At 33.1% G+C, this 16,231-nt stretch overlaps 1 protein-coding gene across 1 annotated transcript; it reads left to right on the plus strand.

Annotated features, from left to right (window-relative positions):
• The first annotated feature begins 9,137 nt into the window (after positions 1 to 9,137).
• LOC116129244 lies at positions 9,138 to 15,880 on the plus strand. The gene is made up of 6 exons (XM_031414997.1): positions 9,138 to 10,919; positions 12,367 to 12,504; positions 13,081 to 13,142; positions 13,781 to 13,823; positions 15,602 to 15,733; positions 15,847 to 15,880. The coding sequence occupies exons 1-6, from the start codon at positions 10,768 to 10,770 to the stop codon at positions 15,878 to 15,880; spliced, it is 561 nt and encodes a 186-aa protein (XP_031270857.1). The 5' UTR covers positions 9,138 to 10,767.
• Positions 15,881 to 16,231: the final 351 nt, after the last annotated feature.

The following is a 16,231-nucleotide window of genomic DNA, read 5'->3' on the forward strand; positions in this document are numbered from 1 at the left end:
AGGCTACCTAAACTACTTGTAAACAAATGGAAACATGCAAAACCAAAAACAGAAGCCTAAAGGATATTTGAAGCCATTTAATGTGTTAACAGAAGCTATAAGATAGAGCATTTAAAGAAATACAAAGCCAAAATGGTAATCAAATAATTTCATGCGGCCGAAAAAGAAGTAGGGTACTTACTTAACTGGCCGAGAATCAATTTTCTGATAGTATACTCAAAAGATCTCAAAACCTATAATTTTAATCAAACTGGCCAGAGTTCTGCGATATTATTATTTGTTTAACATGACCCACGTAATGAGAACTTGTCATCTCTCAAAAAAAAAAAAAAAAAAATTATTATTTTCATGCATGCTTCATTATTGAGAGGGGGAGAGAGAGATTTGAGTAGATTACCTCAGCTTCGTTGGAGAGACCGAGCTTCTAACCAGGTACTTTTTAACCGTGAAAAACTGTCATGTTCTCATCCCTTTTTACAAAAAACAAAATAAAAACATGACACCAAAACCAAAAAAAAAAAAAAAGTAATATCAGCCTTTTCTACTAATTTCACAGAACATCATCATTAGTGATAAAAAAAAGAATACATTCATATGTCCATTGAAATGACAGTGAAATGATACGCTCATGTATTATTAAGATGCAAATAGTAATTAACGTGCACTACTTACTTCACTCTAATATACGCCTTAGGTATTTGAGGCAGTGCTTGTCCAACCCTGTTCATGTTATTAACACATCAATTGCCAAACAATTAGTCATTTAGTTTTTACAGAGATTAAACACAAAATGTTGGGAAAAATAAGATAAATTTGGGCGTACGGAATGTGTGAAGAGGGAAATATTTGTATACAACAATGGGAGATTGAAATTTGAAACCACCTTAATGAAGTGAAAGGGAGAGAGAGAGAGGAGAGATTTCAGGTTGTGTAAGATCAAACCAAGAGAAAGATTAAAAACGAAAACGAGGATATATAAGTATAACCAAAATAACCACCAAACCCAAAAAAAATGAGAAAGAGTGAAGTAGAAAGAAAAATAATTTTAATAAATGACACATGGAGAAAGTTAACAATATATATATTAGTGCCACTTAACATCAAGATTAGGGTGAATAAAAATAAGAGAGTATTTTCAGGAGAGAGGGAGAGAGAATGGGTTTTAATGATGAACATTTTGAAGATCAAACCCAAGAGAAAGATTGAAATGAAAACGAGATAGATATCCAAAATAAACCCAAAAAAAAAATGAGGAAAAGTGAAGTGAAAAGAAAATTAATTTAATAATGACAAATGGAGAAAGTGTCCACTTAAGCATAATAATTGTGAATAAAAAAAATAAAGAGAGCGACAGAGAGAATGGGGTTTATAATGATGAACATTTTGAAGATTTGCTCACCGGTTCGTAAAAGAGATGAGAGTAAACCACAAACCAGGGTGGGGTCTTCTTCTTGTTGAGATATGATGAGAATCATTGAACTTGGGATTTTGCCAGTCAAGACAGCTACCTGATGGTATATTTCATCATCATAATCAAGATCACGATCTTCATCATCACAATACGACACCCTGATCCAGATCTTCCCACAACTTCTTTTGATATTATTACTAATCGGAGCCACATCCTTATAACACATACTCCCATTATCAAACCCTAACCCTAATTCTACTAAACCTAGTCCTATATCTGATGATGCTGGACACCAGGAAGCGTTGGCGAAGGAGAAGGTAACACAGTGGGTGAAACTGAAACGGGGTTCTCTTTTGATTGATAATGTTTTGTTCTTTTTTCCAGAAAGTGTTAAGACACAAAACTAACTAACCCTAACTGAAGCCAGTCTCTTCTTCTTTCTCTTCTTCTTTCTTTCTTCAACTTCACCAAGTATTCCTACTTGTCCACTAGGCTCAGACGCTTCTTGAGAGAAAGAAGAAGCCATAAGTGCATGCTACTTTTGAGGATCCGTTTGGCAAAAGATTAAAGAGAATAGGGTTTGGTTTGGCCCTTTATGGAACGGCAAACTTTGTACTGTTCTAACCAAACCACAAGCATATTCACACGGTACGTTATACACTCAATAAATCAAGCTATGTCAAGAGATAAAGAGTAAATTTTATTAAATTATAATAGATTCACTTTCTTTGTTGTGTCTTTTGGTTTGTTGGGATTTAAAACCCGAATTATAGAGTGGGGGTTGTTTGCTTTTCCGAGGCAAGAATGCTCTCTCTGTTATGTTCTTTCTTGTTGTCTTTGCATCGAACAGTAAAGAACTAGGATTTTGTGTTGTTTTACAGCTGACTACACGCTACGCAAAGGAAACACACCCGGAGAAAGAATTAAAGAGAGAAAATGATTTCACTGTACCTTGAGTTAAGTTGAATTGTGTGTCTTTGAAAAAGTATGTTGAATTTGTTGCTATTTTGTACGCATATTGATATATTGCTCCACATCGATCCATTCAAAAACATTATTACTTTCAAACTTGATTGCTTCCTCAGCTATTCGCCTATTGTCTCACCTAGAACAAGCAAAGATACAAAATAGGTTAACTTAAAGACATTAATCAAGAATCGATTCCAGGGAGAGGTTTTATATGGACACCCATACTAATGTTTAGTTAAACCAAAAAAAACCTAAATTTTAGAATGAAATATTTTATCCTTATAATTGACGAAAAATTGTTAAAACATAAAACTATAATAATGATAATATATAAAAGAATTATTTCCCAATGTGATAGAAATAGTGACTTTAGTCCCTGTCAGACAAAACTATTACATTCATTAGATAATTTAAGAGCATTTTTGTCATTTTATACAAATAACAGTATGAGAATTTTTAACTATAATTCTTAAAATTTAATAATACAAGAAAAAAAAAAACATAAAAATAAAAAACCATGAAACCCGATTGCTATATTGTTAAGTTAATGGTAAAAGGACAAAAATACCCTTACATTATTTAATGGAATATAACAACATTAGTCTGACACGACAGAGATTAAAGTAGCTGTTTCTGAATTTACTGGACTTAATTGGTACTTTCGCAAACCTAAAGGATGAATAGTTATTAAGTCAATAAAAGTACAAAAGAGAGAGAAAAAGAGAAGTGAAAACAAAGTTAGCTTAGGTAAGCCACAGGGATTCAAGTTTTATTTTGAAAGCGTGGTGGGGCTCAAACATAACATGTCGAGTATATGAGTCAGTTCAAGGAGCAGGTAATTTTGACAAATCTGAAAAAAGCTGTGTCATTTTATACATGCATGACCGCCCCTTTTAGCGCGTGAAATTACAACTCTTTCCAGGCAATTTCTTTCTTTCTTTTTTTTTTAATTTATAAAAAGGCAAAATATAAAGCACATGTGCAATGCATGATTAAAGCTAAATATACCACCTGAAATAATGAGCTTGTGGAATTCATATATGTCTGCTGGCGAAAAAAACTGAGATCAAAGTTATATATGCTGATAATATTTTGTCTGAATTTTCACTGATGTGGTGAAACAATATGTGTCATCAGATTTGGTATTAGATAAGTCTATGTAAATCTAGAATTCTATTATGTTAGAGATTTGAAGGGGTGTTGACTAAATTTTTTTACTTTGAAGGTTCAGATAATTAATTAGTAATAATACTACACATATAAATATTTTCGTACAATATGATGTAGCAAATATGTAACAAAAAATGATTGACTGATTTTAAATTAAAAATAAACTTCATCAAATCATATCTTTTATCACATCATATTTATATTGAAATGTTGTATATGTAATATTACTCTTAATTAGTAAGGCTAGATAGATGAGAAACAAGACAGCTAGGTTAACAAAATTAGAAACGATTGTAATAGAAAATCAGGCGGTATGATAGTTGCAATATCATTAATGGTAGGAAAGTATTAAAAACGTTTTTAATAAAATTAGACTTGGAAGGTTGAAATAGTAAATTTTTAATAAAGAAACATTTTTATACAATAATATATAATTCCGAGATTTAAAACTGGAACATTTTATTTTTTCTAATATTTTAGAAAATATAAAATCAAGAAAAACAATTTTGTATTGAAAAGTCAACATATTGTCGAAATAGGGAATTTTGTAATTTCGGGTTTTTAGTGAACAAAATTTGGAAAATGTGTAGTTCCATGTCTAAACGCATGGACAGTAATGTGATTACACGCAATGCTATTTTGAAAGGGTTTCTTATAATTTTGGAAAAGGCCAAAGACCATCACCTATCCAAAGTTTGGCATAAAGATAGATTGATATTCAAAAAGTTTGAAAATAACAAATAAATATTTTTTTTATATTTTATTAGGGATTTTATCTGCTAAAAGAAGTATGGTAATTTATCTACAGTCACAAAATTTTAAATTTTAAATCTTTTCTCCGTATCCATTCTCACCGTAAGCCCGTTTGCACAACCCTCTTGCGTCATCGATAGATTTTTGATTGGATTTAGCATTTTTCTGTGAAATTCAGTGATAAACAGTGGACACTGACCCTTGCTGGCGCGCGTTGGGAATGGAGATTGGTGGGAATTTCAGTCTTTTATCATTTTTATCTTTTAGCAGATAAAAATTCCTAGTAAAACATGATAAAAAATAAGTATTTGTCATTTCTAAAACTTTTAATTACTACTTATCTATATAACAACTTTGCGCATGGGTAAGTTCGTTCCCTTTTGGAAAATGTTTTGACTTGAGGCCTTTAAATCATTTTCGTTGCTTATTAAGACTAAGTTATCCAATTGGAATCATCCAAAATGGGTCTAATTAAAAGAAATCCTCGGCCCTAATAAGTCTTATAGGACACCATATCCTACCACCATTAAATAGGTGGGTCCACCGGTCTCCAAAAAAGGTCTACGAAAATATAACTTCATATGAGACCAATGTGCCTTTTGTGGCAATTTTCTATTAAAAAAAAAGGTTTTCTCTATATTAAGAAGATTTTTTTTTTTTTTTTGAAACAATAGACTAAATATTGTATAATATTTTTCAACTTGAAAATTTGATTAATTATGTAATTAAGTAAAAGAAGACTCTTTTTAAATGTCTTATAATTTTTCATGACATTTCAATAGAAGTAGTTTTGTTTATTTAAGGATACTTTAAAACCGTCATAATCACGCTTATTTAGTAGTTCAAGGACTTGGGAGCTTAAAGATATCTTCAAGTACAAAAATCTTTGAATATTTTTCTTGCTAGAACCAAAAAAACAGTATTCTCACCCTAACTTTTTCTTAAAGGCAACTAAATGCTCAACAATAAAATAGCCATTCAGAATAATCTTAAATTTTCAAAAAGGCATATGAAATTCTCCTTTAACTAATAAAAGAAACAACCCCCAATAAAAGGAAATGAATCAATTAAAGTCTATAGCTTAATTTATAAAAGCGTATTCTAGTAAGTCAAAGGATTCAAATGTTGTATTTGAAATACATAAAATTTTTGTGCTTTCAATATAAGTTCAAAAGTTAACTATCCAGTTTATTGACTCAAATGTAGTATTGGAAACGAGAATAATCAAAAATAATATTTGAAAACCAACATCCATAAACGTTAGTAAACCAGAGAACAAATAATTATTCTTAAGGCCTTAGGGATGTAAATACCTCGTGCTGAAGCCTGGGCGGCTGACCCGGGCTTTAGGCCCAGGTTTGGTTGATATGATAATGGGGTTTTTATAAGTTTACAGAATAGGTGGGGGTTTGAGGAATTTGTAATGGATTGTTCGTGATTTTACAGTATGAAAGAGAGCTGGATAGTTTTGAGGATTGTTGAATTTTCAGGAGGTTTTCGGGAATTTTACATGGGCAATCGTAAGTGTACAAAACCTCAATAATATACTCGGACCATGTATGCCCCAGGCCTAGGTGTACTTTATGCCCGACACCGCAGGCCCCCCCCACCCTCTTTTTTTTACATCCCTACAAAGCCAAGGGTATACATATGATTATATTATATGAATTCTGTGAAAATACATATAACCCTCTAGAAAAATACATCTAGTCACCTTTTATGAAGTAAAAGTATGAAAGCCCTCTAAAAAGCTGCATAACTACCTTTCATGAGATAAAGTAGCAATGGCCTCTAGGAAAAAAAGAACAACTTTTTCCCACCTAGGTTTGCTTAATGGCACTTTTTCACCTAAAAAGTTTTAAATATTACTTTTCTCCAAAATTTATATTCTGTTTAATACCCAAATACATTTCACTATCTTATCTCGCGTTCAATGAGTTACTAGGAGCAGAGTAAGAGGGGTTTTATAGATTAGAGGTTGGGGATCGAATGGTGGCAACCGATTAAATATTCGCTATCGAAATCAGCTGAAAATCAAATAAGAACAAAAAACTCTAGCTTTGTAATGGTCAGCAATCGACAAAAAATCAGGACCACAGTGAAAGGGGTTTTGTAAAGAGATATTGAGGTTCAAATGGTGTGATTAAGAGAATTTTCGCCGTTAGAATCAGCTTTAGATAGTAACGGAATATTAACTTGGGTGAAAAAATAGTATTTTAAAACTTTCTAGTGGAAAAGTGTCATAAAGGCAAACTTGGGTGGGGAAAAAGTATTTCTCCTCTAGGAAATTATCCAGAAATTTCAGATAAAAACAAAAAACAAAACAAAACTTCTATTTCAACTAAACTGGTCCGGATAATTAAAAATTTGAGCATTTTCCCAAGATTGGGCTTGAATATTTTAAATGGAACCTAGACCTAATTAGGCAAGCATGGCCCGAGCCTAACGTATTTACATCCCTAAACATCCTTGAACTATTATTAGGTGTTGGTGTCCAATAAAACATAACCGAATATTATTTAAATTTGCAGGTTAAACATTACACAACCGAATATTATTATCTTATAGCCGAGGCTTGCATGAGCTATTGGAATTTTGTCCAATGAAAATTGGAAATTATTTTTAGCTCTCATTAATTTTATCAGTGGCCCCCCATTTTCTATTTCAATGAGGATAAATGTAATTTCTGTCTTAAAACCATCTTATATTATAATTGAAAGGTATTTTGACAAAAGATGAAGAATCCAAATAAATCTAATTCAATAGTTAAATAAATATAATAAAATCAAACATAATGAAGGGAAGATATTTATTTCAATTTTGTTATTCTATTTCAAATAAATAGTAGGTTGTACTAAATATATTTAATCTCTATGGAAGAAAACAACTTTTTATTCATTGAAGACTGAATGAAAAAAATTTCTTTAATTATTCATGAGAAAAGGATAATAAAAGGTTTAAGTACACCAATAATCTAGAAAAGAATTTAAAAAAAATTATCTTTAATATAGGGCAACCAATAAAATAGGGGGGGTTATTAATATAACACGACGGAATTTTATAGAGCTAGAAAAGGAATTATTGTGCACCTCCATAAACTCATTTCTCTCAGTCCAGTCTTGGGAAAAAAAAAAGCAATTGTCTAGTTAAATAAGAGGAGGAGTGTTATTTAAGCCCCACTAAAACTCATTCTAAAACCCAAATTTAATAAAATTCATTAAATAAAATTATATTCCCGAAACACCCTTTTAATTTACCCTTAAAGTGATTCTATATGATCCCAGATACTATCCTACACCATATATTCTACGAACCAAAATAAAAATATTGATATATGAGGAAAACATTTGCAGTAAATTTAATTAATTAAACGACTAGTTTAGTTTTTTATTTTCTGCTATTTTTGTAGCAATGAATTGTGTAAAGAGTTAGAGCTCGTTTGGGTCACTGTTTTGGGAATTTTAAGAATAGTCTTTTAGAAAAAGTGTAAGTTGAATAATATTTGAGAAATTTTTGAACATTTTATAATAGCATTTTCTGAAAATATTAGATTATTTTTAACTCCCTAAGTTTGTTAATTTAACTAAACACCCTTAACAAAAAAAGTTTAGAAATTGACAAAAACACCCTCATCCACCCACATTTGCCAGATTCCAATCACCACCACGAAAAGGTGGTCAGAATTAGCGTAATGGTACACTACCGGCGGATCTAGCTGGTAATGCGCCAATCTAGCTTTTCCGGCTAAATCCACATGGATCTAGTCTAAAAAAGTCAGATATACGGCCGCTAGATCTGGCCGTTAATGACCAGATCTAAACGATCTTTTGGATGTCGTTGATGGCCAAACAACGGCCAAGATATGGCCATCGTCAATGGCCAAAAGATTTGGACCATAGATCTGCATTTTCTAGCCAGACCAAGGTGAATCTAGAAAAAAGTCCAAATCAGCACACTATCGGCCATATCCAACTTAGTAGTGCATCATTACGGCAGATTCCAACCACCTTCTGATGGTGGTGGCCGAAATCTGGGTAATGTGGGGGGGGGGGTTTTTGTCAATTATAAACTTTTATTGTTGGGGTGTTTAGTTAAAGTAACAAATCTAGGAGGTTAAAAGTATTGTATTGTGAAGAGATTTGAATATTGAAACAAAGGTGTCTTTGGATAGAATTGAATTGATAGTGGAATAGGATAGGGAAAAAGAAGTGAACCAAAAGTCAAAAAGAACCCTAGATGTTCCCAAAAAAAAAAAAAACATAGTTATAGGATTGTTAATGAGTTGACATGGAAAAGGAAATTAACGACAAAAGGTTTGAAAAAAATTAAAAAGAGATGAAAATTTTACGGAAGGAATTCTTTGTTCACACTCAACTGGGAAACTATTGTTCTTGCCTTCATAACACAACAACTTCACGATTCTGCCCCCAATTTGTTGACTTTTTTAGATGATTTTCACTACAGCGCTTGTTTATGTCCCTGTAAAAGAACTGCGGGACTGCAGGGTTAAAATAGGAGTGGCAGCTAAATACTTCAATTAAGAGTGTTTCAAGTGCGAGTCTTTTTGAGGGAATATTGACTATCATTCTATGTCATTAGCCCCTTTATATAGTAAAATAGATTAAGGTAAAAATAAAATTACTTTCTTAGTCGCTCTAGGATTTCGAGTTGAGAGGGGATTCCAAGTATTTTAGGAGAATATGGGATCCTTTTCCTTATGTGGACAATATTCTGTCCACATTCACTATCCATATAATTGAGATTCCTCAATCAATTATGATTATACTTCCTATATTGAAGTATATTGGGATTTTATGGGGGTTAGAGAGGAAAATTATTTCATGAATTTTTTTTCTCTCAACTCAAGTCATCCGCAGGAACTCTATCGGCCGTTTTGCTACCCTTTTGCTGGATTTGGTCCTCCAATATGAAAGGAGCTTTCTTCCCCGTTTTGTTTGATCCTTTTCCAGTTGTTTTTGGCTGGATTTTCTTCATTTTCGGTGACTGTCCTTTTTAATGAACCCCATTTTCTCCGTCAATTTCTGGGGTTTTTGTCATTGAAATATGCGTTACCGCCGCCATTGGATTTTTGTTAATCTCCTCTTCAAAACCCGTACATTCCGTTGCATGTCACTCCATTTGCCGGAAAAGCCATTGCTTTTCGCATAAAAGGTTGTTTTGCAACCCCTTTCTAGTTGTCTTCCAGTCGAAAACGGTGTTTTGTCGTAGCCGTTCAATCGGCCTCAATCTTTTCTTTAAACCCATGGTATCCTTTTGCCTTGGTTGCTCACCAGTTGTCGGTATCGACCACATGTTTTCGCCAAGGGACAATCGGTTTTGTTTCTTTGATCACCAAGTTTTTCCAAGGTTATTTTTTGTTTTTGTTGTTTGTGTAGCTTCTTGGAGTGCTTGGATAGTGGTGGGTGGACCAAATTCCACACATTTTTGTCTGGGTTTCATTGCCCCCCACCTGCTCGCTGATTTTCCCAATGCTTGCAGTAGTTTCAACGTGTGTTGCTCCCTGCGTGTAGCCTTTTGCTACGAGCAATCTGCACAGGCTGCTCGCTTTCACCCTTCCAACTCTACCCACTTGTTTCCATCACCACAAACACATCTCCACCCACCTCCAAACACTTCTAACCATCTTTTCCACCTTTCCTTTTGCCCAAACAACACCTTTTTCACTACACCACACCACCTACTCAACGAAATGTCTCAACCAACTGCATCACTCCACCAACCCCATCCCTCCCTCTATCAAAACCAAGCCTTTAGCCACTGCTAATGCCTCTTCTCTGAAGCCCCTACCTACCAAAAAAGTGGGGCAAACCTTATGGATTGGAGACTTCGAGATGGATGATATATATTTGCTTAATGCTTTTGCAAATGGGGCAACTAAAGGAGCTAAGGTTTTTCATTACAAAAACAGTAGTTTTGGGTTTCTTGAGTTTGAGAATCATGATACTGCAGGTAAGGCTTTGGAAACTTTTCATAGTTTAACAATACCGAATTCCAAGAAGCTCTTCAAACTCAATTGGGTGTCTTTTAAGTCACGTGAAAAACAACCAGCTTTGAAGCTAATTATTGACAAGAAAGTTGTGTATAAAAAAACAACAAAAGCATCTTCCTCATGGGCGGATAAAGTAAGAGTCACAAAGGCTCGTACTCATTTCACACTTGATATCAAGGATGAGCAACTTTGGATTGCTGATGATATTATTGATGATAGTGATGTCGATTAGCGTCATTATATTGTGGATTTTCTTTATGGGATATTTTACGCCCTTCCATGCTACCCGCTTGATCACCTTTCATGCATGGAAAGTGGATGGTTTGGAAGATGTTATGTCCACTGACTCTTGTTTTTTTATATTCAAATTTTGAGATGAGAATGATGTGCATTCGATTTTGGAGAGAGGCTCGTGGATGTTTGGGGGTAAGTCCATTTTTTTTGCAGCAATGGCATGCTCATTTTAGTTGTGATTTCTCTTCTTTTGTTTGGCGAGGTTACCGTCAGGACACTCATTGTCTGGCCATCCTTCACTTGGTTCTCTTTGCTTCAGTGGGTTAGTTTGCATCTCAGGCACAAAGGGGACTTCAATCACCTTCTTTCACAGTTAGTCCTTTCTGCTATAATTTATTTTCTGTGGAACAGTCGTGTTAACTACAGTTCTCATAGGGATATTGTTGCGGCTATTTGTGATTTAGTTCAAGCCAAGGTTTTGGATTTAGCGCCTAAGTTTGACATCTCGGCCTAGCTTCGTTTGATATGGCATTTGCCTGATTAGTTTTATTTTTGCGAGCCTGTGTGCTTCTTTTCGACCGTTTGTGGCTTTTGTGTTTTTTCCATGTTATGATTGTGATTTATTGTCTTTGTTTGGGGTATGTCCCTCGTATCATTTTACATTGATTTTGTCCTTTATTTAATTCTTACTTACTCCCAAAATAAAAAAGTAGGGATTTTATTAGTTTGCCTGCTTAATAAGAATTTTAATTAATAAATATTATTTAATACGAGGCTTAGAAAGAACACTAGATAAGAAAGTCGGTGACGGATCCATATGTCTCACAAAATGTCCCCAATAAAAGAACAGTGTTCATGTTATTGGGTCCTTTAGCTTGCTTCACCTCAAAAGTTTAGAAGCTCAATGAATTTTCTAACAAATCCCTTATATATATAGCTATGGCCAAAGACAATAATTAATAATCCTGAAAATACTAATGATGCTTCATCTTCTCTTCACCTCTCTGTAGTTTCAAGGATGATGAAAGAAATTAAGCTTTAGAATTACCAATTTATAAATTAATTATGGAGTTTAATTTGCTTTGATACAAGTTTATAACCCATGCAGTGCACTGTCATTGATTCATAATGGAAATTTGAAACCCTCACGCCTCACGATCGGATTTTTATTGAGTGCAACTCTATGTGGACTGCAACATAATGTAATAATACTAATTATCATCTCACTTAAAAAAAGATAACAACAATAAAAATAAATTAGTAATTGGATGATTAATCAGTTTGCCTCGTCTATCTACATATTTATATAATCCTAAGGCATACCCTATTTGATTGCCATGTAGGATTTTTTAAGCTTTGGAATTACTTCATTTTGACATGTTGAAAGATTGTCCAACATGTGGCTACATGTGATTGCTGATGATGTGGTATTTTTACATTTAACTGCATGTGATTGGTGATGATGTGGACATGTGGATGTATATGATTTTTTGTTACATGTGGCTTAATGTAATTGGTGTTTGATATTTTTTAGTGTTACAAACACATATTGGACATTCAAAGGTCTAATTAAAACTTGATTAATTTTACATGAACACAAATGCTTCACATTCACGTTCACATACAAACGCTTCAAATTGGCTAAAAGAGGAGTCGTTCTTATTTCTACCTTTGCTTCTCCACATCTGAACTGAATAAGAGAACCGTAATTTTTCTATATTTCTCTTTGCTTTTTTTCTTATTTTTCTTGGTTTTTATTTGTATTGAAAGCTAAGGTTTCTTTGATAAATGAGCTGATCGAATTGAATTGGACGTGTAGTTACCGCGACGATGATGGAGAGTCGATGACATGCAATCAGACCGGGAGCCATCTCCCGAGTATTTGTTTATCTGTTTTTTGTTGGGGATTTTTTGGGTTAATTTTTTATACAAAATCACAGTCAAAGTATAGTGGAAGGTAAGAGACTGAGCTAGGACTTGGTAATTTCTTTTCTTTTGTTCTGTTTTCGTTTGTATTTTGTTTATTAGTGTTTGGATGGCGAGAAACTTGAGGAAAAATGTGACATTGTATATGTTGTGTTGTGGCGTTTTACTAATTTTTTTTACTTTATTAGTGTTTGGATGGTGAGAAATTTGAGGAAAAATGTGACATTATGTGTGTTGTGTTGTGGGATTTTATTGATTTTTTTATTTTTTAAAAATTGTTTGAAAATATCAAACGGATCTGATTTGATAAATCTTTGATCTGTTGGAAGGTTATTTAAGGAAAGGAGTTGCTAAGCCCTCGAACTGACAAAATGGTTTTCAATTAGTGCTATTCAACATCTATTTTAATGGACTGCTATTGTACCGATATATGCATTTCAGAACAACATATGGAGGGTAGAAACTTAGGAATATAATGTTGGATGGTAATATTGATTTGTATTGACCATATGTAAGTTTCTGTCTCTCATTAATGCAAATATGTTTTCTTCATAGTTTTCATTGAAATTTACATAATATAGCTTCATTTATGTGCTCATTTTTTTAGGCTAGACCTCTGCAAAATTGTGGTGGAGGAGGAACCTATTCCGCAAGTATTATATTTTGCAGGTTTTCATTGAAATTTACATAATATAGCTTCAATTAGTGTTATTCAACATCTATTTTGATGGACTGCTATTGCATCGAAATATGCATTTTAGAATAGCATGTGGAGGGCAAAAACTTAGGAATATAATTGTAACGCCCACATCGAGGTACATAGCTTCACTTATGCCCTTATACTTAGTTGAATTTTGTTAAAGTTATCTTGAACAAGTGTGAAGAAAATCCCTTAAAATTTCATTAGGGGTAAAATGGTCTTTTCACTGATAATTAGTTGAAAATGTGGGGAGTGAAAAGAGATAGAATTTCATGGAGAATGCAATAAAAATGAGGGCATTATGGTAATTGACTAAGGGACATAGATGAAATTTCATAGAAAGTGCAAGGGTAAAATGGGAAACTATAAATAATATTTTGTTATATTAAGAGTTGAAGAATGAAACCCTAACCATTTCCTCTCCTCTTTCACGCCACCTTCATCCCCAAATTCTCTCAATTTCTTCAATTCTTTTTCAAGGGAAATTCATAGATTTTGGGTTATTTTTAGTGGAATTTCAATCTCAAGCATCCTTAGGTAAGATCCTTGCACTAAGATATGAGTTTTAATTTTTAAAGTGTTAAATTCTTATGATTTGTGTTTATAGGATTTAAGAGAAAGAGGGTTGGATTAAGGAAGACTACTAAAGTGTTGGATTGCTCACATCTAAGGTAAGTAAATCTAACTCTAGTTATGATTGGAGTAATATTGTGTAGAGAATTTCTTTTATGCATGTATGTGCTTATATGTGAAGAATTGTTGATGGAATGGATGTTGAATGATTGTTAGAATTTATCCATGAGAAGTAGTGCTTGTATACTTGATGTTTGATGAGAGTTTGGATGAATTATGGAAGAATTGGAGTAGAATTTATGGAGTGTATATCCTGGACAGGTTTGGCGTTAATCTTAGAGAATTTTGTTCCAAATTTTGGTGGCTTAGAAGAGAAGTAGAAGTGTAGCCAATTTAGAACTTGTGTATGCACATAAATTGTTTGATGAAATGTCAAAGAGAAGTGCATGTATGAGTATGATTTTTTGTTATCTTGAGATGAGTTTGTAGATGGTAGAGAATGATATGTTTACACTCCATATTGCATTATTGCATCCAAACATGTGAATTTAGAAAGAATAATAAGCATGAGTCCATCTACATGCATACATACTCATAAGAGCATTAAAAAGCATTAAAGAACATTAAAGAGCAAATAGAAAGAAATAAGAATATTGAAGAAGTTCAAATCTGAAATTTTATTTAAAGAAGTGTAAAAAGATAAAAGAAGAGAAGGTTGTTGCGATGGGGAATCTGTGAGTGACATAGCCCCGCATGCACGTCGCCTTTAGTGAGCGGCCTCAAAATCAGAAAGAAGAATTGTACAGTCCGTTAGAAGTGCATGTGGATGAGGATTCTACCTAGAATTAGAGAATACACTCACACGGTTAGGGTTCCAAATCCATGCCTCAACCAAGTCCGGTCGGCAAGAAAGAAAGAAAAGAAAAGAAAGAATAGAAAGAAAGAATAGAAAAGAGAAGAACGAAGAGAAAGAAAAAAAGAAAAGAAAAGAAAGAATAGAAAAGAAAGAAATGAAGCATAGAAAGAAATACAGAGAAAAGAAATAGAAAATGGAATAAGAAAATAGAAAAAACAGAAAAGAAAATGCACATCCTATGCATTTGTGCATTGCATTATACCTATGCATGATACCATGCCTACTATCATGAGTAGTGAGAAATTAGAAATTGAGAGAAAATAGAGGAAAAAGCAGAGAAAAAGCAGAGAAAGAACATACAAGGAACATAGAAGAATAGAGAGGTGTGATTTAAGGAAAGAAATTCAGAATTTAAGCAACGGAGAGAGAAGGGTAGCATAGCGGGTTTACTTACTAAGCAATTAGTGCTCACCCCGTTGTTTTCAATGTTTTTGTAGGTAGTAGGTGAGATGCAGTCGCTTAGAACGTCAAGAAGAGGAAGGGTTTGGCAACACTATCGAGTTACTGTTTTGTGACTTTATTATATTATGTAAAGATTTGTATATAAAGAAAAATTAGATATGGCCCATTATTTCACACTCATCTATATATATATATATATATATTCTTATAATACTGTTTATTTTCAGAGTATACTAGCTAGAGAGAAAGTATTACAATAATGTTGGATGGTAATATATTGATTTGTGTGGACCATATGTCTATCTATCATTGATGTAAATATGTTTTCTTCGTAGTTTTCATTGAAATTTACATAATATAGCTTCATTTATGTGCTCAATGTTTTAGGCTAGATCTCTGCTGAATTGTGGGGTAGGAGGAACCTGTTCCACAGGTTTTACCTTTGGTTTCCTATATCTATATTTCACATGTTTGGCTATTTCTAGTTTTCATATGAATTTATATTTTCATTTTCGAATATCTATATGATTTCTCAAGTTGTTCAACCAACTATTACCATATGGTTTACAACTCTGTGAATGGTAATGCTCTAAACTTGGCTAATAAAAATGATCATGTTGTAAACTTGGCTAAAAAAAGTGACCATGCTAAAGTGAATGAGACTTTGAGGTTGTTTAACAAACATTATCTTCATTTTGTTTAGGTTGGTTTTACCATCTCAACACTATATATAAATTTGTTTTATTTGTTTTGGTTTTAACATTCATTACTTACTGCTTTAGTTGGAAGAATCAAGATGCTAAAAAGAAGAAGTAGATAAGAAAGCTTCCAAAAAGTCAAAATCCAAGGTTAGCATGAACTTTAACTGTTTGTTTTTAATATTGGTTTGTGTTTTTTTTTTTTTTATAATTTTTAATTTTATTAAATCTTGGTTACTTACAGTTGATTTATGACTTGAAATGATAGTATATTGAAAAATTATTGTTGATTGAAATGAATAATTATGGGCTAAAAATTGTATTGGACCTGACGAGGTCCAATAACAAAATGAACATGTTACGACTTAAGGCCTTGGCCCAATTCCTATTGGGCCCACACTTAAAGTTACCTTGTGAACTGCCTACTCTATGAGTTGGGTCATCCTATGAGTTAAGCTAAACTAGGTCC

The sequence above is a fragment of the Pistacia vera genome, unplaced genomic scaffold (genome assembly GCF_008641045.1).
Source record: "Pistacia vera cultivar Batoury unplaced genomic scaffold, PisVer_v2 Contig1059, whole genome shotgun sequence".
NCBI lineage: Eukaryota > Viridiplantae > Streptophyta > Magnoliopsida > Sapindales > Anacardiaceae > Pistacia > Pistacia vera.

Excerpts from the sequence above, each read along its gene's own strand:
- LOC116129244 (XM_031414997.1), top strand. The coding sequence starts at position 10,768 with ATGCTCATTTTAGTTGTGATTTCTCTTCTTTTGTTTGGCGAGGTTACC. Across the intron at positions 12,505-13,080 it reads CAGTCAAAGTATAGTGGAAG|GCTAGACCTCTGCAAAATTG; the intron begins GTAAGAGACTGA and ends TCATTTTTTTAG. Across the intron at positions 15,734-15,846 it reads AAAGTGAATGAGACTTTGAG|TTGGAAGAATCAAGATGCTA; the intron begins GTTGTTTAACAA and ends TTACTGCTTTAG.